The sequence below is a fragment of the Watersipora subatra genome, chromosome 3 (assembly GCF_963576615.1).
Source record: "Watersipora subatra chromosome 3, tzWatSuba1.1, whole genome shotgun sequence".
In the NCBI taxonomy this organism is placed as follows: domain Eukaryota; kingdom Metazoa; phylum Bryozoa; class Gymnolaemata; order Cheilostomatida; family Watersiporidae; genus Watersipora; species Watersipora subatra.
The window spans coordinates 35,630,535-35,656,582 of record NC_088710.1 but is presented as its reverse complement, the minus strand read 5'-3'; the positions used below and the strand labels follow the sequence as shown (position 1 = coordinate 35,656,582).

The window sequence follows — 26,048 nt, the reverse complement described above, 5'->3', positions numbered from 1 at the left end:
GACAATTGCAAGCAAGCTAACAGTTTAGGACATAATGAAGCCAAAAACACTTTGCGTTTATAATTTTATTTGCGTGGTCTTTAGCAACGCACTAGCATTTATGTTGAGTAGCAAATAATACACATTCTACCTGCAATCTTTTATCTGATGCATACATTGATTAGACATAGATATGAAAGAAACGTGAAAACACAAAACGTCTATGCACCACCAACCTAAGCTAATTCGGAGATTCGCAGAATGACTAAAATCAGCTGATTGATTGGTTGTTTGAGGCGCGCCTTACAAAAGTAAGAGACTTGCATAAAAGTGAAACCGAAGGGTAACAAAATAGTTTGCTCAAGCCCGTCACATTAGCTCAACTTGAGTAATATTCTCTGATCGAAGCACCTATTTGGTGTGACGCTTTATCACTTTTATTACTTGCAGCCCCTCTGCATTGCAACGATTTATGAACGCCTAAGGTAATTGTAGCAAGCGTCAAGCACTGCTCAGTTTCATGTTTTAGCGTAGTAGACAAAATGTGGAATTATGTGAGCATACCTGCCAACTCTCACTTATTGGGTGTGAGACTCACGCAATTGCCTCACCTCATGCTTCACGCGTGTCACGCCATTGCCCCTTTTACCTAAGAAAACCTGTTTTTTTGCCCCAATCTTCCAGTAGTAGTCATATACTTACTACTAATAAACAACTATGTATAAACCTATTTGTGGCATTCTCATCTATTAATAACCTCCTCGACATGTGGTTACTGGTTTCCATATGGAGTTATATTATCTTCCGCTGTGGTGTTTTTATATGCTATGAAAATTTACCCCACTTATCAAATCCTCGCATTTTTATTGCCCCCAAAATAGACTCTCACTCCTTTCTCCACTCCAGGGTTGGCAGGTCTGTATGTGAGACTACATTCAATGTCGCCAACTAACTCCTACTCTTAGCCAAAAGGTGCATGTCGTTCTGCTGTCTTGCTCAATCTCTTCAACTCCTCTTTATTTCGTTCTACCCTATGATGCTACGCATTAACACTGCGTTTCTCCCAAATGTTCAAGGTGCCACATGTTAGGTATATAGCTTCAAGTTAATGCTGCAGGTTCAAGCATGGGATACAAATGACCATGGCGCTAATAAAAACAAAGGTAGTTTTCAAGCTAATTTGGCAATTTGATTGGATTCAGCACATCAGTTTAACCCGTCTATGTTTGTAACCCCAACCTTGATGCCTTACCCAATATAGTTTGATTTGACAGCGGCAAACAGGAGTGTGCAACAATTTTATTCACTGTTTATTGTGGTTTATCAAACACTCAGTAAGCAACAGATCACTAGTACTTTTATTTAAATCTAAAACGCAACTGAATAGTCCATGTACATAGTCTAACACAAAGTCATTGCATCAAGCATGATGTAATGTAAGCATTGCAATAGGCTGTACATACTACATACTATGTAGGCAATACATTCTACATTTATTTCAGCATGTGTACTGGCAGTATGAACTTGAGCTCCATTGTAACTTAAAATTATACCATTATTGTAAAATAGAACTTCTATTGTGGTTGATAACTGTTGCTGTTGGCTTCTTCACATCATTTCTAACAATAAGAACTTGTTTCAGTCATTGTAGGGGACATCTTCGTTGTACCTGATGTCTTTTGTTGTGTTGCATCACTTGTCTGTTTGAATTGCATCTTTTTGTTTAGGGACCTTTACTCATGTACAGAACAGCCCTTATAAATGCACATTGAATTTAGGTCCTGGTTGTAAAGTAGTTGATCAAAGGAATAGCCAATAGGACATACTCCAAAAGACTTTTTTTGCTGCACATGTTTCACTTTCTTACTGCTCAATTAGTTTCCTCATGTTAGTTTAGAAGCTAGGATTTCTTTGATTTTATTAGGATTCCACCTTTGTCAATAATGTATCCAAAATTTCAACCAATTCTATATTAGATTCACATTTTTCTGGAGTAAATGTGACATTAACTGCTAACAGTGTTCCAGAATTCTATCACCTAGGTTGCGCTTTTTTCTGGTAAATTATATACCGATCTGTAATCTATCTATAGTGTAATTAGGCTTGAATATTAAGTGCTGTATTTCCTTACACATGTTTGCATTACGTGTTATGTTTGTCCTTGACATTGGGAGTCATTCTGGGCGCAAGTGAAGTAAAATAAACTGCCAATAAAACTACAATTCTTCTGTCTGTAGCCACTGAAGATCTAAAGACAATAACACTACATTATTGACCTGACAAACTACACTCTCGACTCTGACAATAATTTTCTACATTGGTCATTGAAAGATCTCTTGATTTCAGGAAATGCCAAACAGAAGCCATTTACAGTAACACTGGCTAAATGGGGTAATAAAACCCATACAGTTCTAGGAAGTCCGACCAAATCATCTGAATATATCCAGAAATGGCGTCCATCTTGCTATAACTAACATTCTTTAACCCACTTAGAGTTTTTTCTCTAGTATTCAAGGTATAGAACTCTTTTTAAACGGAGTAATTCAATGTGCTTTAGAGACAAAGCTTTTCACTGTTCTCAGGAATTACCATACAAAATGCTCGTCATTCTGTGGGAATTTCATTTTTTCCATTACCCTTAAAGCCTACAGTCTTCGTAGTTCCTTCTGTAGCTGAGCACGTCTTTCCATCACCATCTTTTCTCGGCATAAATTAGGCCTCAAGGATGCGTCATCTGTTGATTGCATCTCTTCCAAACCCTAAAAAATTGTGGATACTTTTGGATAAGGAGTCTGAAGCTAACTCATCTGTGAACTATTATCAGCTGAACCTCGGCTATTGTCGGTTTAGCCAGAAGTTGTGTCACTACATTTTCTTCTACATCATTCTATTTCTCAGCCACCTTCCTTCTAAATGTCATGGTCACCTTCGCAGTTTCATTTACGTTCGCCACCCAACTTTTTGACAATCAAACGTCTATGTTAAACTGTTAGATAGTAACCTTGCCATGTTTTATCATAACAAATTATTCCTTCCATTTATTATGTTTTAATTGGTTTAAAATAATTGCCAAGCATTTGAATTGTGTTTTCTAGAGTTTTTCTCTGATCCTTCCATCACCTCATCAAAATTGAACTATTTGTAACATAGTTCTCCCACTCCCATCTGTGTCAACACGTTAAATAATGGTTTTGCTCCAGATGTCTTAGATATCTGTGGCTAGTTGGTAGATCTTGGACAGCATTTTAAAATTTGCATCAGATGTCAAGCTACTGCCAGAGACGTCAACTCTAACATCTCTAATAGCAAAGCTAACATCTTTTACAATCAGTTTAGTCCTCAGCCATCTGGCTAGATGCTGTTAGAGTTTAATAATAACTGAAATGTTCAGCAAAGGATTATTAAAAAATGAAATACAGATTATTAAAAGTTCTTTTCCGTCAGACTAAAGCATCATGCATAGCCATCTGTAGGCAAATTCTGACACCGTGTGATACTGTGCTCAAAATCACGGAAAATCTCCTGCCTTTGGTTATAAGTTGTTTTCTAGCTAACTGCTTGCCATTCTTCTCCCTTGTGCCTTATGCGATGTCTTCAGTACTTCCCTATTCCATTCTACTTCATGCTGTCATATCAGAGATTGTCAACTAAGCGTTTGGTAGCTTCTGTTAGGTCATAAGAGTCAGCGTCAAGCTCTTTCTGTTTTCAGGCTATATAAAAAATCAAATAGAACTTGTTACATCTGTAAGGGGTTTGGGGTTTGATTTATCAACATTAAACTTGCTCTGTCTTCAATGGCAACTGCACAAGTACTCATCTAATGATGTAGTACTTATTGACACTTCAAATCATTATTTCTGTTCAACCTAAAAATCATGCAGCTGCATATATATCTTGTATCTATGCTGTGGGCTGCAGAATGTTAGCAGGTTCTGCAATGCCGATATATTGTAACAGATTCTATCTGGTGTAGGTGTTCTCTATGGATGTGTGAACTGATTTGTGATTATTTTTGCGTTCTCTTTAGCTTATAATACAGTTCGTCGGCTCTGCAATTTACATGGTCTTTTATTTTGATGCAGTTTTTGTCTATGAGAGGGAGATGTAGATAATCTTAGTTGCTATTTTCAGCTGGTAGAACTAACATGAGGGTTGACATTCAGTTAGTCATGGTGGGGGTGGACAAGTCCTGGAGGAGACTACATTTTTTTAAAAGCCTGCTAAACTCAGCAATAACCAGCTAGATTCTAGATTTTTCCATTCAAGGCATCTTTTATCAGACTGATGAGCAGACATTTAACCAACTCTGTCGAGTCAAACTGTCAAATGCATAAGTTGCTATACACAAATTCAATATTGTAAACTAGTATAAACTATATCTACATTATATGCTATATGGTTCTATTACAGTGATTATGTCTATCACACTAAGGAAGGCATTATAAATACTATAATTGATGTATGCATTCGTGGCGAGATTGAGTTAGAGGGAGGCAGTACTGAATTTCAAAATGGTAATTTTTATTACATCTTTTCTTAATCATTCTTTGTTGAGTTTATCTGTTCTCTGAATGTTTTTTTCCTTTTTTGTTGTTATTTTCATGCAAGTAGAATGATGGTTGCCAAGTAATTTTGCATAAATCTTTTTAGGTTAGCTGCTGTTTGCTGACTAAAGAAAGCACTTGCCTCACTAGTACTAAGTTTTTAGGTCAGCGACACGCTGTTCCACAATCTCAGAACATTACACAGAGATTATGCTCAAGCTAATTTTTAAAATGAAATTTGAAACCACTGAGCTACCACTTTACTAAGCAGTTTTTCTGGTGTTTTAGAGGAAGAGTCTTGCTCCTAGTTTCGCAGGTAAAAGATTGCTACCTTCTGAAGAAAATGTTAGTGGTGAACAGGTATTTGGCTTATTTTTCCTTATGTTAAAATTAGTATCATAAACTTATGATATTCAATGTAGTATCTTTCCTTCATGTGCATGTATATATAATGTGCTTTGAGCAATGCCATTCAATTCTCTCCTTGGAGATTTTTAAAGTGCTAATGTAATAATGTGCTAATGTTAAGATGTGTAATAAAACGAGATATCGATAAAATTAAATTATAATTTTATGCTGAAATCTATCATCTCATTGTAGAACAAAAGGGTGAGAGGTCTCACTCTAGTTAAACCTTTTATGTCTCCTTACAAAAGACCTCTTCGACCTGTGAACTGCTTGTCACCTTCCATCATGAGCAGTTCAAAGACAAAGCATGGCGAAGACACTTCCAAAGATACATATGTTAGTAGCACAGATATACGAGATGCATGCAGCTAGAATAGTGGCATTTGCAATACAGAGAATGGCCGAATATATTTTCCAACTGTTGTTTGTTTTAGGAGGATCTGATAAGGAAGATTTTGTCAAAGCCATTTAAAATTCCCATTCCTAATTACAATGGGCCAGTCTATACCAAGGCATTGGGAATCAGACGCCAGGGGGGTAAAAGAGCTCTTCACGATCCTGCTGAGGAAGGAGCACTCATTCTTTACCATCCAAAGGAATTGCGTGCTCATGAGCAGCTCACAATCAGGTCTCTGGCTTCCAAAGTTCTCGTAATATTACTTGATGGCGTTGTCTCAAGTTTTTAGCAGTTATTGCTGCGATAATATTATATCAACGAAATTTCTTTTCTACTAAGATATTTTTTATTGCTTTATCAATTTTTATGAAAAAATGTAAAAAAGTGATAATTCTAAGCTTGCCGTAGACTGCCAGCCTAAAAAAAGATGATATATTTTACAGTTAAATCTCAACATACATAATTAAACCACCTGGATATTCGCTTTGCGTGTAAAAACTTGTATGCTGGAACAAACAATCTTATAAGAATACATTGTATTTTGTATAATTTGATCCACATCTCAAACAGATAGTGATAAATACTACATATTATTACATAGAACATTAAACAAGCTAGTAATATACATCTACAAGCTAGTAATGTACAACTACATACTAGTAATATACAACTACAAATTAGTAATATACATCTACATGCTAGTAGTATACATCTACATGCTAGTAATATACAACTACATGCTAGTAATATATGACTACATGCTAGTAATATACAACTACATGCTAGTAATATACGACTACATGCTAGTAATATACAGCTACATGGTAGTATCATACATCTACATGCTAGTAATATACATCTGCATGTTAGTACTATACATCTACATGTTAGTAATATACATCTACATGCTAGTAATATACAAATACTTGCTAGTAATATACGACTACATGTTAGTTATATACAACTACACGTAAAAGCCTAAATTATATACAAAAACTAAAGAAATAAACTAGTAATAAATAAAAAAATTGTTTTTCTCATAGTTTTACATTAAAAACAGGCGAATTGAAGGGTAGTCTTGGTGATATAGGAGACAGACTTAGGTAGAGGTGGGGATAGATATATGGAGCTAGTCTAACTTATATAATGCAGTCCTTAAATTAACACAACTTATTTTTGTTTATACATCAAGTAATTTTGTACTTTTATCTGATTATCATGTCCAGTCTTTCCTGTCACTAGTTTTTTTACACTTTAATTTTTTTTTCATGTTCAGTAGACGCCTTTAGATTTTTGTTAAAGTTTGTATCCGAAGATCCCGGCTCATGTTTTATTTGTTGCTTTAATTTTGTTGCAAGTTTGTCCTTCCTTTTCCACCACTATGACTCACATTAGTCTTGGTATCCATGTTTGTAAAATGAAACAAGAAAGGTAGGAAGCACCATTAAATATTGATCAATCAACTTCAAACTAAACTATGTGAAGAAGCATACAAATGTTTAATTCAGAACATTGCCATGTTTCGAGAAATTTTGAACAATAAATGCTAAAACTTACTTGCACTCCATTTTTTTCAATCAGTTTCTACAGATATTCAGTTTTAGGTCTGCGAGTATTTATTCAAAGATTAAGGTTTGTAGGTAGTATTCACTTACTAAATAAAGTTAGCAAGTCTACCTTCCACCTCAGTATCTGGACAAACTCGTGTCAAATAAATTATATACCATCAGGATCATGCGCCGTTGTCCATAGAAGCTACTCACAAAGTTGCTAAGGTTGTAACATTGATCTTTATTTTACTACAGTGACAATGACCTTGAAGTGCATGTCGTCGTGGACCCGGTCCTCTCTAATGTGCTTCGTCCTCACCAGCGAGAGGGTGTAAAGTTTATGTACGACTGCGTAACAGGGGTAATATTATAATTAGTGTCTCTGTATAAACTCCTGAACGAGCATCCTAGTGTCTGCTCTTTGAAAATTTGATTGGCTAGGGCGCTGCTTTATTACTAAAAAATGGCATGGTAAAATTTGAAATATTTTTGTAAATAAGGGTATTTTTGTTAGATATTAAACTAAACCCTGAGTTAACAGGTTCATTCTTTTACTTTTTTTAATTTTTTAATATAAACAAAGTTTTCAAAAAAGTCATTTCACTGGCTATCATTCAGTCACAACTTAACCAATATTGAGCACATCTTGTGAGATCAGACTATAACTTCTGTTGTAACTATTAAACTGTAAATTGCTGTCTGTTATCTACTGATAGTTCAGTGCTATCACAGCTAATGTAAAGAAGTAACAATGTTCTATATATAGTAGTTATTATGTAACAAGTTGAATAAAGCGAATTTGTAGTTTTTATGGTATTGTGTTGATCTGGAGACCTATCAGGCTTGATTTGGTATCTGAGCAGATTCTGAATGGTTCGATTTGGTATCCTAAACAGTGTTGATGTACTTCTCTCGCTAAGATTGTAAGTTTAGTGTTAAAGTTTAGTGTCGTTTATATACTGTGTAGGCTAGTGCTGGACACTGTAATAAAACTCGTTGAACTTGCAGGTTTATCTTTTCTCGAGTCTCAGGTAATAGAAATTTTGAGCATTTCGATATTGCGGGTTCAGTTTTTACTTACGAGTTCTGGTTTTAGTACACCGATCAGTCGAGTAGAGTGAACAAAAACTCGGTCTATTGCGCCCTGTCCTCTAAGCACTGTTTAACAACTCACCTATTTACGGTGCAAGCACGAATATCGGTCGATAGTAAAAATAATAAATAAATTGAATAGAGCTATAATTGCGTTGTAAATTTTAAGATGTCTGATGTTTAAAAATTTTAGACATAAAACGTGTATTAACAAACCCGATACCCGAAAAACCCATTGGCCAAGAAGTACTCGTGCCCAGCACTAGTGTAGGCCATGCTTAGTATTCTATGTCATTGATAGACTATAATATTTGGTGTCATTATATTACACATTCATTATTAGCAGACGGGTTAACAGCCAATTGTAGGAAATGTTTTATAACCTGTTGAGAAATGCCTGCATGGTAACCTGAAATAACAGATTAATGTTTAATGGTTTAAGTTATTTTTAATATGCTAGAGTTTGTTTCATTTTACTGTAGGCTCAAATAGCTGATAACCATGGCAGCATAATGGCCGACGAAATGGGACTGGGAAAGACATTGCAGTGCATAACACTCCTATGGACAGTATTGGTATGTACAACTGATGCTGTTAACTTTATATTGGGAAGTTTCTGGTATGTTAATGAATGAATGATACAAGAATTGCTTAAATAAATTTCCATGCAGCAATAACTTATATTATCTGATTTTTAGTAAGACAATACTTTGATTTGACTTCCGTATCACTAAAATTACATGTGTTATGTTAGCTTCACTCACTACCAACTATATATTTTTATGGCTGACTACAGAGCCGTTTGAATCTTATTTACTCGCTTAATTTATACTTCAATGTTCAGTAGAACTTAATTTATACTTCAATGTTCAGTAAAACTTAAAGCTTTAAATTTTTAATATATAAACAAGATTATTCAATTTTTTCATAACGTATTTAATTTAAAGGTAGCTAGCAACTGATGCGTAATATCTTGATTAACAATACAATTTGACAGTTATTTCTAAGATTTTAGTAATCATAGACATTGCAAGATTTATGAGGGGATCCATTAAATGGTTTTTACTGAAAGATTAATTAATGTTACCGTATTTTCTGGGTGAATCGCTGTGGATAATAAGAAAGTTGTCCGCTTTCTGTAAGTACTTGGCTCGTACCTCTGTCCTATCATCAATTCTAATGTTTAAGATCAAAACCCTTGTCTGGTTCTTCATCCTACACCTTAAAGGTTGACTTGCAACAAAATTCACATTACAGTTATTTGGTATCAAAAGATTCACCATGTCTTACTCTGTTGTGTTGTAGGTGCAAAATATGTGGAAATGTGATTACAAGCTCTTAAAAGCTCAAAAACGAAAAGCCGCTGTAGATTGGAATCTCTTTATTTTGATGACGTAGCCACAAAATTTGGTTATCGTCTTGTCACGTATGTTTTCACGTGAATAGAAAGGCCAATAAAAAGCTCAATATAAAACTTATCGTAGCACTAGTTTATGACAAACACTTCGGGTTTTACCGAAGACCCCGTATCAAATATAGATGCTCGCAACTTTACAGTTTTGTTGCGGCCTGGTCTAATCGGCAAGTCGTCATCTGATCATGTGACCCAATACTTCGCAAAGAATTTTCGCAGCACTTTTCGATTATCACAGGTGACCAACAGGCTCGTCATGATTATCAGACATTGATATGTACTCCTTCGAGGTAAGGTTAAAAAGTTAAATGAATTTTTTAGCTTTTAAGAGTTTGTAATCACATTTCCACATATTTTGCACTTACAACACAACAGAGTAAGACATAGTGAATCTTATGATACCAAATAACTGTAATGTGAATTTTGTTGCAAGTCAACCTATAACATAATATGAACAGGTGTCACCGATGTGTCAAACATGACCAGTACTTCTGCTTGTTTTATCCCTTAAGATGAACTTGCGCACAATTTTTGGTAAATGTTATTAGAAAGTATCGGTATTTTTCTATCATTTCCGATTGTTTACGATGTTTGAGGTGATCTGAATGCCAAGATATTTTAAGATTAAAATCAATGAAACATGCTTGTAATTAAAATGCTCAGTTTTAATTAAACCCTAAACTCTTATGATCAACATTTTTAAGAAAGCTATTATAGAATCTTTGGATGAGGTTTGGATAGGGACATCATCAGTATCCCTTTATAGATATTAAAATCAACAATGGAATTGTATGTGGGTGACCTGTGCCAGATGACTTACATCTTTTAAAAATATCCTGTGTACGCTTTGTTTGAAGTGTTAGCGGTTAAAATAAATGCACCACTGGTATGATATACAGATTGTTAAGTTGAAATTATGCTCACCATGAAGTAGAACCGTCTTATCTAGAGTCATTAAATATTAGTTGAGTAAGTAGTTGATATAAGTAGAAGGGTAGTTCATCCAACTATTGCTGCCGAAAAGGATAAATTCCCAGAATTCAACATGAACTCTGCAGTAACCTCAATGTGTTTCTACATTCTAACATTATTATAATTAGGTGTCCTAACATGGATGTCATATTATGTTATGTTTTTATGCTTTTTTTATGTTATTATGTTATGCGATGTCATATTATTATATGTTAGGTGTCTTAACATATTATGTCAGAGTTCATAATAGGTGTCCTAACTGAATGGAAAAATTTGAATCTTATTCATAATGTCAGAAACATTTCATATTTTATTGCAGAAACAGAGTCCGTCTGGTTCGCCCCTAATAGACAAAGCACTAGTAGTGTGCCCATCTAGTCTTGTAAAGGTAAAGCATGAGCGTTCTACCCACTTCTTTTATCACCATTCAATGCTCGCATATTTATATCATTGATCTATTTGTGGTAAAATAAATATAGTATTTTATTTTATACACTCATACCTCGACATGCGACCTTAATGCGTTCCGGGACCGAGCTCCTATGTCAATTTTTTCGTATCTCAAAACAATATTTCCTATATAAAAAACTAAATACTAATTGATTCGCTCCCACCCTCTGAAAAAACCACTTAAAAACAGGATATTACAACGGAAAAATGTGTTTTTACTTGTCTTTCTTCACCACCTATGGCTCACAAAGTAACAAATATAGTGGTTAAGATCTGCAATAAAATGTAACATTATTATACATGTATAGTACATACTGTATGGAGTTTTTACCTTTCAAACAGACAACAGCAGCTAGTGGTGTACCAGCAGAGGTGTGAGAGAGACTTGACAGCATCGCATTTCCCATTATGCCTCGCGTTCCCTATAACTTTTAGCCAACCGTTTAACAACTTATTCAAACTGATTTGAAGAGAAAGCTTAAGCGATGCTGTTTTTGAAAGCAGCCTCTCACATACTTGACCATATAGTGACTATTGAGAACTGGCTCGCATGGATGGAAGAAACTTGCTCCAAATTCTGTTTGTCTCTCAATTTTCTTGTATATTGGGCACTCGTATGTCGAGGTATGACTGTACATAGTCAGGCGTGTGTCAACTATGGGAATTAACGGGAACAATAACTGGTTAATGACAATAGCTATTTCACCTCTAAGTTGACCTCCTTGTTCAGTACAGCTAATAAAGAAGTTGGCTTGTAATTTTTGTAAAAGTATGACTTGGTTTTGTCTAGTAGAGTTTCATAAAATTATTGCGGGTCATTATGTGACAGTCAGTGACCAGTCTACAAGGACCGCTAGCTGTAATCTAGAAATTGGGTTTGAGATTGGTTTACCAATCCTTCAGCATTTCTATAAATGCTACAGCTCCTCAACATCTCAACTATAAACATGCTGCTACGGCTGTATGCCTGATTGCCCTTATGGAACTTTTGAATGTAAATGGCTAACTCCAGAGTTGATTAGTGAAAATTTTATTATCCAGCAAACAGATTTGATCCGAAAATGTTAGCGGTTGTAGTATTCTGAGATGGTATCTTACAACATCTTTGTCGAAGAAATTGAAAAATTGGTTGAGTGCCAGAGACGCCTAAAACTGGTCTTGTTTTTTTGCATAAAATCTTGTTTCATTTGAATTGATAAAAATACTCACTGAAGATACGAATTGTCAGTCGAGTTGAGGGAGAGGACAAATGTTGCGCAGTTTAAATATTAAATTTGTTATCCTTTGGTTTACTTCTGGTATCTCCGGTTCATTCAGGCTGCCTTTAGTATAATGTAGATGAGCACAGTTTTTTCATTTGTAGAACTGGCATAATGAGATCAGCAAATGGTTGGGTCAAAAAGTCGCAGCCCTCGCCATAGATAGTGGCACAAAAGAGAAAATAGACAAGGATTTAGGTGAGGATTTTATGGCTTTCACCTTTCTTCTCTGATAGTAACTATACAATTAGGAATTATAGTTTTCTCCGGTAGTATCACTGACCTGAGGGTAAGTTTCTGCTATAGACCTTGTCACACTGGTCTCTACTTGACAGTTGGCCTGACAACTAACACTGAGAAGCCATATTATATGGTTGGCTACATTTAGCTTAGTTAACACACACTAGCATACTATACACATTAGCGTACTATACGCATTAGCGTACTACACGCATTAGCGTACTACACGCATTAGCGTACTACACGCATTAGCGTACTACACGCATTAGCGTACTACACGCATTAGCGTACTACACGCATTAGCGTACTACACGCATTAGCGTACTACACACATTAGCATACTATACGCATTAGCGTACTATACGCATTAGCGTACTACACACATTAGCGTACTATACACATTAGCGTACTATACACATTAGCGTACTATACACATTAGCGTACTATACACATTAGCGTACTATACACATTAGCGTACTACACGCATTAGCGTACTACACACATTAGCGTACTACACGCATTAGCGTACTATACACATTAGCGTACTACACGCATTAGCGTACTACACGCATTAGCATACTATACACGCTCACCAATAAGGTTTAATCAGATGTTACACTAAACTTAATTCTAATTATGTTTTATTTTTCTGTTTTTTCTACTTTTCTGTTTTTTTCTTGGCTATTTTGACCTCGTGTTTGACTCTCTTTCACCTTCACTTTCAGCTTTTTTAAAACTTCGGACTGTTTTAACGGGAAAGACCGAGCGATGCTGTTTTTGTAAGCCGCATCTCGCATACTCGGCCACCTAGCGGCCGTATCAGGAACCGTCTTGTATGTTTGTATCTCAAATTTGTCTCGTATCTCAAGGCAAAAACTTGCTTGAAATTTTCCTCATATCTCAATTTTTTCATATGCTGGGCCCTTGTATGTCAAGGTATATTAATATGGCTCTAGTGATGTTGATTCAGCTTTTTGCTACCGAAGGCCTAAATGACTATTGACGATTGGAACCCTACTGTTTTCTATGTTTTGGTCAATTTTGAACCATTCAAGGTCGAAGATATGCGTAAAGCTATCCAAGTTAGGGTGAGTAAAACATTGCACCACATATGTGTGCAATGAGTACTTTGAGAAGGGTCACCATGTTACATGGGTTCGCTTACTGTGATGGTTCGCACTCTACTATTGATCATAATTGGACTTTTGTTCTCCTCCTGTTATTTAATGTATACTGATTGTAGTAGATTGTGTAGTAGATAGTCAGGTCATAGTATCTGGTTGTTTTCTGGTAATCATGGAGCTGATAGTCAGGTCATAGTATCTGGTTGTTTTCTGGTAATCATGGAGCTGATAGTCAGGTCATAGTATCTGGTTGTTATCTAGTAATCATGGAGCTGATAGTCAGGTCATAGTATCTGGTATTTATCTAATGATAATGGTAGCTATAACCTTTGGAAAATTTTGGGCTATATGCTGTCTGGTGGAGGCTCACTCTAGCGTCTGTAGGAATGGGGTGTTGCCAAGAAGGGAGTAGTCTTTCCTGTATACAAATGCTGAATGCTTGATGTTGTCTACTTTAAGTTGCATTTCACTGTTTAATCTAATTGTTTTGTTGTTACAGCTTGTGTTGAGTCTCAAAATGCATCTCTTACAGCTGGGTTCATGCATAACTATGGCCGCCGTCACCCGACTCCCATACTTATCATATCTTATGAGACTCTCCGTCTTCATATAGATCAGCTCAACAGGGGACCAATAGGTATCATGTTCTGTGATGAGGTGAGTTTTTCAGCACTTCTGAATGCAATATTGTATTTTGGTTGTGCCAATAGACATTTTAACGGCTAACTCCTAATTTCCTTATTGTGGTCTGGCAATTCTCTATTCAATGGTTATGTATATAAACACAAACCCCTTCCCTCTGTAGAACCCACATCTGAGATTACTGATCTACAGTTCCCGCATACAAACTTATTTCAATCCATGATTTGCATTATTATGTTAAAAGCATTAAATGTAAATGTTTTTATAAGCATATATGCTATAATTCGTTTAACTTGTTCCACAACTCAACCACCTAGTGGAACTTCTTGATACTGTAAATGATCACACATATCATCAAGATAATTGTATTATATATTCTATGATATTTAAAGAACTAAATTATATGTAAATGATAAATTATTTGGGTACTAGTCCATGAGAAAAGTCTTCATTGCTACTTTACGTTTGAGAATAAACCTGTCGTGATGTGAATAAGTGACTGAACCTGTTGGCTGGACAAATTTTCAAGTTTGGCAGTAGAGTTGGTGATAGAGATTCACTGCAAAGGGATCGTTCTTCAATTTAGACTGTGCAAAGTTTAAACTAATGTAGCTTATGTATTTTTGTTAATGTCGAGTTATTTTGTATTTTCTTTATAATTCTTACTAGATTGTTCATATACAAGACTGATACTCTTTGGGAAACTTTGACAAATGTATATCAGAATATCTTTGGTTGTCAAGTACTTGCTCAAATTCTATATCAGGTTGAAGATTCAGATGTTGAGGTGATTGTAAGCAGACCTTTGACTGGTAACTAATAGTTTTTAAATACAAAGCAAATAAAAATTAAAAGTTATACTTTAGGTTTTAACTGATTTAAAAATATACAACTAGCTCAGCAAGTCTGCAACACTTCAGTATTTTATCTGCCAGAAAGACAGCAAGGGAAGATTTTCTTTCATCCTAGATTAAAAGATGTAAAGTTTTTACTATATTGATATGTTAAAATGAAATACCATTTTTAATAAGAATTTAACTACTTATGAAAGATAATATTGTTGGCATAGCTTGCTGAACATTTGCACTGTTGCGGCACAGTCGTCTCCCACCACCCTCTCTAAAACTAAACTAGCTAATGTTACGAGAAACTTTTATTCAAACTTCCAAAAACTCAATTTATACATTATAGAGGTGTGTTTTGGTTCGCAATTAAGTTATTCTACAAAATCATTGATAATATCATATCGCTGCCTCACATCAGTTTGTCATTACCAATGTCTTATTACTAGTATTTCTTTGTTAGCATAAGTCATTACTAGATATTCGCTTCATTATTTGTGTCACAGGCTAAAGAGCAGTTGTACTATGAGTCATTACTAAATATTTGTTTCATTTGTAGGGGCACAGGCTAAAGAATAGTGAGAACCAGACATATACTGCACTTAACTCTCTCCAATGCAAGAGAAGACTACTTCTCTCTGGCACTCCTATCCAAAATGATTTGCTTGAGTATTTTAGTCTGCTCAACTTTGTCAATCCTGGCCTTCTAGGTTGGTCTAATCTCACTGGGCCATTCTATGTTACTCTCTGTTTGCTCTATGCATTGCTTCTAGGTGGGTCTAATCTCACTGGGCCATTCTATGTTACTCTCTGTTTACTCTATGCATTGCTTCTAGGTTGGTTTAATCTCACTGGGTCATTCTATGTTACTCTCTGTTTGCTCTATGCATTGCTTCTAGGTTTGTCTAATCTCACTGGGCCATTCTATGGTACTCTCTGTTTGCTCTATGCATTGCTTCTAGGTTTGTCTAATCTCACTGGGCCATTCTATGGTACTCTCTGTTTGCTCTATGCATTGCTTCTAGGTTGGTCTAATCTCACTGGGCCATTCTATGTTACTCTCTGTTTACTCTATGCATTGCTTCTAGGTTGGTCTAATCTCACTGGGCCATTCTATGTTACTCTCTGCTTGCTCTATGCATTGCTTCTAGGTTTGTCTAATCTCACTGTGCCATTCTATCGTACTCTCTGTTTGCTCTATGCATTGCTTCTAGGTTGGTCTAATCTCACTGGGCCATTCTATGGTACTCTCTGTTTGCTCTATGCATTGCTTCTAGGTTTGTCTAATCTCACTGGGCCATTCTATGGTACTCTCTGTTTGCTTTATGCATTGCTTCTAGGTTGGTCTAATCTCACTGGGCCATTCTATGTTACTCTCTGTTTACTCTATGCATTGCTTCTAGGTTGGTCTAATCTCACTGGGCCATTCTATGGTACTCTCTGTTTGCTCTATGCATTGCTTCTAGGTTTGTCTAATCTCACTTGACCATTCTATCGTACTCTCTGTTTGCTCTATGCATTGCTTCTAGGTTGGTCTAATCTCATTGGGCCATTCTATGGTACTCTCTGTTTGCTCTATGCATTGCTTCTAGGTTTGTCTAATCTCACTGGGCCATTCTATGGTACTCTCTGTTTACTCTATGCATTGCTTCTAGGTTTGTCTAATCTCACTGTGCCATTCTATCGTACTCTCTGTTTGCTCTATGCATTGCTTCTAGGTTTGTCTAATCTCACTGGGCCATTCTATGGTACTCTCTGTTTGCTCTATGCATTGCTTCTAGGTTTGTCTAATCTCACTGGGCCATTCTATGTTACTCTCTGTTTGCTCTATGCATTGCTTCTAGGTTGGTCTAATCTCACTGGGCCATTCTATGTTACTCTCTGTTTACTCTATGCATTGCTTCTAGGTTGGTCTAATCTCACTGGGCCATTCTATGTTACTTTCTATTTGCTCTATGCATTGCTTCTAGGTTTGTCTAATCTCACTGGGCCATTCTATGGTACTCTCTGTTTGCTCTATGCATTGCCTAGATGTTCAAGCTGCAATGTTCGTTCTTGTGGATTTGACTAAACCTAGCAAGTATCATGTCATTTTATTTTGTATGTGAATTAATTTTGCTATTTACGCACGTGTTTTTGGGCTCTATCAAACGTACATGTGTCTGTTGAGCTCTATAAATTTTACATGAAATTCTATGAACTTGCATGAACATACGTACATATCAAGTGTTACTTCGTAAGTTCGCTCATCTCTAAACCTGCTTAGCATCGGGTCATGTTTCCGACTATCAACCTGCCAAAATCGGCGCTATAAATTCTAAGGCTAAATGTCAGCATCACTCTACAGCTTCATCCTAAATAAAGGACATTTTCTGTCGCTCTCTTTGTTATAAAATATTGAGTAGTTTTACATATGTACTGTTACGGCTTTTAGACCTTTTACTGTTTAGCCTTATTTCTCAGTTTTGTCTAAATATCAATCTATATGTCTGTTCTATCCACTTCTCTGTAGACTGATTTTTCACTCATTTGTCTATAGGATTCGTACCGTATATTTGATATGTGTTTTTATATTCTTAACTCACCATCATTCATACCACAGAAGTTCATAGTACATATAGCTTTAATTTCTACTAATTTTTTTTTACTACTATATGCTAAGTATGCACTATATATACACATTCGTCTATACTTTCATTGCACCATTATTGAACTTTCTTAAATTTAAAACTCCCAGTATACCTATGTTCTGTACATTCTCCGTGTGTGTATAGTACAGTTCCACTTTTCATTGGGTATTTGTATACTCTTTGTAACCCTTTTGTATTGTCTCTGTATATTCATGGCATACTTTTTGTACATTCTGTAGTCACGCTGCATATATAATGTGTATACTACTCTGCAAGGCACTCTCATATGTCAGTAATTTCTCTATATATTGTCAGTATACTTGTATTTCAATATTCTCTCACATCTCTCATCTGCACCTTATAAGTCTAGTGCACTTATATTGCAGGCACCGCCAGTGAGTTTAAGAAGAAATATGAAGCACCAATATTAAATAGCAGAGACGCTGATTCTTCAGACTCAGTTCACCAGAAGGGGAAAGAGAGGCTAGCCGAGCTGCTCACCCTTGTTGATCGCTGCATTATACGGAGAACTCAGGCTTTACTAACAAAATACTTACCAGTGAAAAGTGGGTCACTATCACCGTATATATCATGAGGGGAGTGAGAAAGTGAGATGGAGAGGTGGTAAGAAAGAAACAGTGCTAGAGGGAGATGTGAGAGAGAGGGTGGTGGGGTGAGGAAGTAGGAGAAATGCAAGGATAGATAGGAGAAAGGGGAAAAAAAGAAAGGTGTGAGAGAAAAGGGGGTCGATTAATAGAAAAATGGGAAGATCGAAATAGAGGAAAATGCAAAGAGAGCATGGGACATACAATAAGGGCAGAAGGAGAGCGGAGGGATGGGAGAGACATGAGAGACAGAGGAGAAGGGGGAAGCATGTGATGATACATTCGCAGTTAGGAAAATACTGATGACAATTTCCGTTATTCTGCAATCTTGTACAACGGAGACAAAAACTTTATTTGACAGGCGCTCATTTTGGTAAAGACCATATTCAGCTTACTAATTTAGAGGACTAACAGGGACTTGTCATGCTTCGTACATCAAAACTTTGTGTATACAGTCAAATCTCTACATAATACTACATACTATATACTACAGTCAAATCTCTACATACTGTAATCAAACCTTTACGTTTCAGTCGAACAAGTCGTCTGTTGCAAACTGACAGAACTGCAGTTGCAGCTCTACATGGCCTTCACCAAACACTACTCAGCTAAGTTTATAGAGTCTGAGGAACAGGAGAAGAACCCCTCCTCACTTTCTTCTATCACACAACTTAAGAAACTCTGCAATCGTAAGGTTTACCATATGCATGTAGGCTTCTTAATGAAATTTATATTTTCTGGATAAGTATCCAGGCGCATTAAAAGGCCATCAAAAAGCTTGTATTTACTTTTGTAATTAAATTATTCTGTACATGTTTTTGCTGCCATAGTGTATTGATGAGTTTCTGAGCTCTCCTATATGCCGACAAAAAAATTCTTGTGGATTTTCTGGTTAGTAATTAGTGTTTATTTTTTCAGCCATCTTATTTTGGTAGTGTTTCTGGTTTTTTTCTTTGTCCAAAATGTAATCCGTGGTTCAGCACACAAGCCTGGTGTGTTCGGTGTGATCAGATATAAAACAACTGACTTGCTGTAAGCATGGTACTATCTTATCATGTTACAAATCAGATGCACCATCTTTTAGTTTGGACTAAAGGCACTGCTGCTAGCTAACCAATCAATATTTTAAGTAAATAAACTGCAACAACAAAAATCACTTGGATATATTACAAAGAACAAAAGCTTTTTCCCCATAATTTAATTGTAAAAATATTCCTTCAAAATTCTCTTCTAGTCTTCCAACAGCCATATTTCTCCATTCAGACCAAATATTCCTCCTCCAAGCCTTCAGCCCTGTTAACTGATGACATTGTTTGGTTTGCGTAGATCCTGAGCTGATATATGAAGCATGCAGAACTGGCAAGGACAAGGATATTCCAAAGAATATCATGAAGATATTCCCTGATAATTTTGCTAATAATAAAAGCTTTCAGCCACAGCTGTCAGGTATTTGTATATTCTGAATATTTAAGGTTTTCATCTTCTAATCTAACAGTTGTGAACATGACTTGTAATCAATTGGCATTTCACATCTCACAACCTGCTGTCAAACTCAAGGTAAAATGCAAGTTCTGGACTTCCTGTTGGCCATGGTGAAGGCACAAACTGATGACAAAGTGGTGCTGGTATCCAACTACACTCAGACTCTTGACATGTTTGAGAAGTTCTCACGAATGAGAGGGTTTGTGTTTCTATATAGTATATACTCATTTTATACTTACCTATAATATATACTCTTATGCTTGCCTCTAACATACCCTTCATATATACTTACCTGGAATATATATTTATATACTTACCTATAATATATACTCCTTATATGCTTGCCTCTAATATACCCTTCATATATACTTACCTGGAATATATATTTATATACTTACCTATAATATATACTCCTTATATGCTTGTCTCTAATATACCCTCCATATATACTTACCTGTAATATGTATTTATGCACTTACCTATAATATATAATTCTTACATACTTACCTGTAATATATCCTACCTATATACTTACCTATAATATATAGTCCTTATATACTTACTTATAATATATACTCTTTATAAGATATATTCTTACATTACACTTTATAAGGTAGGTATGTATTTACTTATAATATACACTCCTAATATGGTATACACTTAACTATACTATATACTCTTTATAAGGTATATACTTACTTATAATGTATACACTTTGTAAAGTATGTGCTTACCCATAATATATACTCCTTATAAGGTGCAATGTATATACCTACCTAAAATATTTATTCATCATAAGGTATGTATTTACCCATAATATCAAAAATATCTATTCAGCATAAGGTATGTATTTACCCATAATATCAATTCAGTTTAAGGTATGTATATTTACCTATAATATCAATTCGGTATTAGGTATGCATATTTACATATAATATCAATTCGGTGTAAGGTATGTGTATTTACCTGTAATATCAATTAGGTATGTATTGTATGTTTATCTATAATATCTTGCGAATTTCAGAAATATATGTGCTATTATATGTCTTTTATTTTCTGTTCTGTCCTTATTTACATGTTATTGTGTAACTTTACTGCGTGGCCATGGATTACTTACTGTAAAACCTCTATTTGAGCTCCATGGCATAGTATTTTTCAACTCTTCCATTATAGTGACGTTCTATTAGAGGTGACATTCAAATAAAGGTGGCACTCAAAGTTATAAAATATAACTTATAAAATTATCCAGCTGTGTACATACATACCTATCTTGTGTAGTCTTAGCATGTGTACGTACCTCATCGACATGATACAAGTTAGTTGTAAATAGTCGTTAAAATGTGCGCATGATTGTAGCCGGTTGTTATTTCGCTTTCTCTGTAATTATGCACTCATTCGTTTGTATATTAATTCACAACCAGCGAATGTACTTGAAGGTATCTTGTATCCCTCTTCTTGCATTATCATGTGTTCATCGGAGTTGTCCTCTCTATGTTTTAGGTATCAGTTTGTACGACTAGATGGATCAATGAGCATAAAGAAAAGAGCTAAAGTTGTGGAAAGGTTCAATGACCCGACAGTAAGTCGTATTTTCAGGACTTGACCTTGACCTTTTAATTCACCCGCTTGTATGAGTCGTCAGCTTTACTGTCCCTTTCACTCCTCTATTTGTCTGTTTTTTACTTACTGGCTGTTTTATGTAAGCTTAAATTATGAATCTCACAACCGATTATTAAATCCATTGGTTAACAAAATATACTCTACATTAATCTCTCTTTTGAAATTTAACATGATTGATCTCTCACTTGAAGTTTAATATGTTTGTTATAATAACTCATATCATAAATCGGAACTAGATGTTTGTCACACTCATGTGAACTGTTTGTTTGAACTACGTGCGTTATTCGCAACCACTCAATGATTTCTCTTTTGAAACTAAAAGTTCCTCGCTTGTTCACTATTTTCTCTCTCCTTTGAATCATGATATACATGATACATGAATATAATGTATGTAATTCTTATGCACTTGTAGATGCACTTGTAGATGCACTTGTAGATGCACTTGTAGATGCACTTGTAGATATACTTGTAGATGCACTTGTAGATACACTTGTAGATACACTTGTAGATGCACTTGTAGATGCACTTGTAGATACACTTGTAGATGCACTTGTAGATGCACTTGTAGATGCACTTGTAGATGCACTTGTAGATACACTAGTAGATACACTTGTAGATACACTTGTAGATACACTTGTAGATACACTTGTAGATGCACTTGTAGATACACTAGTAGATACACTTGTAGATGCACTTGTAGATACACTTGTAGATACACTTGTAGATGCACTTGTAGATGCACTTGTAGATACACTTGTAGATGCACTTGTAGATGCACTTGTAGATGCACTTGTAGATACACTTGTAGATACACTTGTAGATGCACTTGTAGATGCACTTGTAGATACACTTGTAGATGCACTTGTAGATGCACTTGTAGATGCACTTGTAGATACACTTGTAGATACACTAGTAGACGCACTTGTAGATGCACTTGTAGATGCACTTGTAGATACACTTGTAGATGCACTTGTAGATACACTTGTAGATGCACTTGTAGATACACTTGTAGATGCACTTGTAGATACACTTGTAGATGCACTTGTAGATACACTTGTAGATGCACTTGTAGATGCACTTGTAGATACACTTGTAGATACACTTGTAGATACACTTGTAGATGCACTTGTAGATACACTTGTAGATACACTTGTAGATACACTTGTAGATACACTTGTAGATACACTTGTAGATGCACTTGTAGATACACTTGTAGATGCACTTGTAGATACACTTGTAGATGCACTTGTAGATGCACTTGTAGATGCACTTGTAGATACACTTGTAGATGCACTTGTAGATACACTTGTAGATGCACTTGTAGATGCACTTGTAGATGCACTTGTAGATACACTTGTAGATGCACTTGTAGATGCACTTGTAGATGCATTTGTAGATACACTTGTAGATGCACTTGTAGATACACTTGTAGATGCACTTGTAGATACACTTGTAGATGCACTTGTAGATACACTTGTAGATGCACTTGTAGATGCACTTGTAGATGCACTTGTAGATACACTTGTAGATGCACTTGTAGATGCACTTGTAGATGCACTTGTAGATACACTTGTAGATGCACTTGTAGATGCACTTGTAGATGCACTTGTAGATGCACTTGTAGATACACTAGTAGATACACTTGTAGATACACTTGTAGATACACTTGTAGATACACTTGTAGATGCACTTGTAGATACACTAGTAGATACACTTGTAGATGCACTTGTAGATACACTTGTAGATACACTAGTAGATACACTCATAGATACACTCGTAGATAAATCTATGTAAATCTAAACTTTCAGAGTTCGGACTTTATATTTATGCTGAGCAGTAAAGCCGGTGGCTGTGGTCTCAATTTGATTGGAGCAAATCGCTTGGTCATGTTTGACCCAGATTGGAACCCAGCCAATGACGACCAGGCTATGGCCAGAGTGTGGAGAGATGGTCAGAAGAAGCAGTGTTATATATACAGGCTTGTTGCTGTGAGTCGATATTCTGTTTGTAGTGCAGGTTGTCAGGTAGATGAGTCATAACCTCTTCACTCATCCATATACATGTATATAACCCTTGTTTGAGACTGCTGATGATTATAATCAAGCATCTTCATTCGGAGATGAAAAATGCATTGTAGACGGGCACAATCGAAGAAAAGATATTCCAGAGACAGGAACACAAAAAAGCATTGAGCAGCTGTGTGGTTGACCAGGAGGAGGATGTAGAAAGACACTTTAGTTTAGGAGACCTGCGGGAGCTTTTCACCTATAACCCAGATACTAAAAGTGACACGCATGACAGGTACCCTGTGATCATAAACTAGAGCTTGAGAGCAGAGTTATACGTGTCTGAGTTGCTAGTCAGTGTTTTTTAATAGAAAATTTTGAGTAAGTTGCAGAATGTGTTGATCTAAGCACTAGGCTAGCTAAGATCTAAGGCTAGCTATGAGTCATCTTCAGCAGAAGTAGATATGCAGTCTAACTCTAACCTCGGTCTTCCAATGTCTCAGATCTCAAACAACTTTGTGTTTGAACTAGAATTTTCAGACAAAAAAAGACTGGTGTAATTCCATTCTAGAGCAAACAAGCTGTAAAACACCTACATACAGTAATGACTCCTAGTTGAAACCCACCCGTGAGATCGTAACTAGATTTCTTTTAAGTAGTAGTCATAAATTTAACACCTCAGAACACTTGAGCTGCTTTTTAAACTTTTACAATTACTATACAGGTACATACACATGTGTGTCCTTCTACATGTTGCATACTTGTATAGTATATGCAAGTGTACATGTTGCATACTTGTATAGTATATGCAAGTGTACATGCAGCATACTTGTATAGTATATGCAAGTGTACATGCAGCATACTTGTATAGTATATGGTTTATACAATACTGAAATTCATATGAACTCGACAAGAAGTGTGTCGAGAATCTAAGAGGTAAACTCAATGATAAATATTTTTGAACCAATCGGTGTCACGATAACAAAATGTTGGAAAGCAACTTACGTATTGGCGATTCTCTGTAAATGAAGGAGGAGCGATGGTCAAATTCTGTTCAATAGCTAAAGAGCAGTCTTGATCTATTCCTGGAATGGATCCTCTTTTTATCGCTGACATCGACCAGCTCGTTGCTAGGGGGACTTCCATATTGAGACTGATTGTCTATTGCTATACATTGCTAAACGAAGGCAAAGAGAATGCACTGAAATCACATAGTGACAACAAGTATACTGTACATTGTACCACCGCTTCAATTTACTTATTTCAAAACAAGAAAACAACGTTTAAACATAAACTTATCATTACTAAATGAAAATCAAAAAACTCGAATAGAAGTGATGTTTAAAAACCATGAATGCACTGAAGCCCCAATAGTTAAAGCCACTATGTAGAAGGTATTACTGTATATATTGCCACGTTACTTTATATAACTCATTTAAATAATTTATGTAATTTTTTATGTATCGCATTAACATATATGAATGCAGTCAAACCTCGATATGCAAAATCGATCTTTTGACATACATTGTATGTAATTCACATAACCTGTTCTAACTTACGCTATATATATATATATATATATATATATATACAGTTTAATTAATGGTTTTTATTATATTTTCTTATATTATTTTATTTTTATTATATTTCTGCCAGTATTTTTGCTAGCTTTTAATTTGGAGAACTTGTTTTAAGAGAGTAGTTTTCATGTATCATCTGTTGGAATTACTTCAAATGTTGAGCCAAGTACTCGCTCATATGTTGGAAATATTGTATGTTGAGTCGTATGTTGTATGTTGAGTCGTATGTGCAAGTTTAACTGGGTAGCTTTAAATGTTGTACTGCGATTGTATATGTTTATATTAAAATATATTTGCACACGTGTATATTTGTAGTGTGTAGTTCTATTGCATATACATTGTATGTGAGGTATATATGATTCTGTTGTATATAAAATCATCTAGGTATGTTTACTTTCTTTGTGTATATCCATGCTATCATATGTATAGTTCTAATGTACACTCCTTGTTTTTACCATATCTCTTCATGAAACAGCAAGCCTAATAAACAAGACTTTAACATGAATGGCGGACACTGTACCTTCTCTTCCAGGCAAGACCATACAATAACACAGGGAAAGCTTCTCATGTCGGACTATTTCTTTGCAGGTTCAAATGTAGACGATGCGTGAATAACGTACAAGTGAAAGGTCCACCAGAAGGCAGTGATTGTAGAGATAGTTTATCTTCCTGGAATCATTCGGCTGTCAAGAAAGGCTTGAGTGATCCTATATTGAAGGGGGCGTGGCAATCTGTTGTCTCATTTGTCTATCACCACAAGTCTCATGAAAAACAGAAAGTTACTGTTTGAGTTTAACCATCTGTTTATTATATTACATATAATTTTATGTGTATTGTTATAGTACACTATAAAACAAACTTATTAATATAAATGGTTGTTAGTCGGAAATCCCTTTTAATTCTCAGGCTGGTGCTGGCACTATTTTAACACAGATATAATGCTTTTCATTCATTCAATATTTGCAGTTAAGGTTGGTTAATTTGGGATTTAGTACCTTTGATTTTTTATGCCATTAAAATAGTCCATTATGCAAATAATTGCTGAATGACCATCGCACATTTGAGCAATTATTCCCCTCTACATAAATACTCATTTTTCGTGCGAAGATTGTTCTTTATTCGAACATTTCACTATATTATCGAGTTGTCTTCTCGTTCTAAACCTTAGTTTTTCTATTATGCTCAACTAACGTATACTGCACGCAATATCTG

General features: G+C 35.5%; 1 protein-coding gene across 1 annotated transcript; it reads left to right on the top strand.

Moving 5' to 3' along the window:
• The first annotated feature begins 327 nt into the window (after positions 1-327).
• On the top strand, positions 328-26,035 carry LOC137391319 (DNA repair and recombination protein RAD54-like). Its single transcript, XM_068077749.1, has 19 exons — positions 328-464; positions 4,390-4,493; positions 4,812-4,883; positions 5,124-5,267; positions 5,366-5,559; positions 7,134-7,239; positions 8,453-8,545; positions 10,676-10,744; positions 12,170-12,263; positions 13,962-14,086; positions 15,473-15,623; positions 17,930-18,109; positions 18,682-18,837; positions 19,475-19,594; positions 19,706-19,829; positions 21,131-21,209; positions 23,059-23,238; positions 23,388-23,551; positions 25,425-26,035. Exons 2-19 carry the CDS (start codon positions 4,491-4,493, stop codon positions 25,624-25,626), a joined length of 2,256 nt encoding a protein of 751 aa, XP_067933850.1. The 5' UTR covers positions 328-464; positions 4,390-4,490; the 3' UTR covers positions 25,627-26,035.
• Positions 26,036-26,048: the final 13 nt, after the last annotated feature.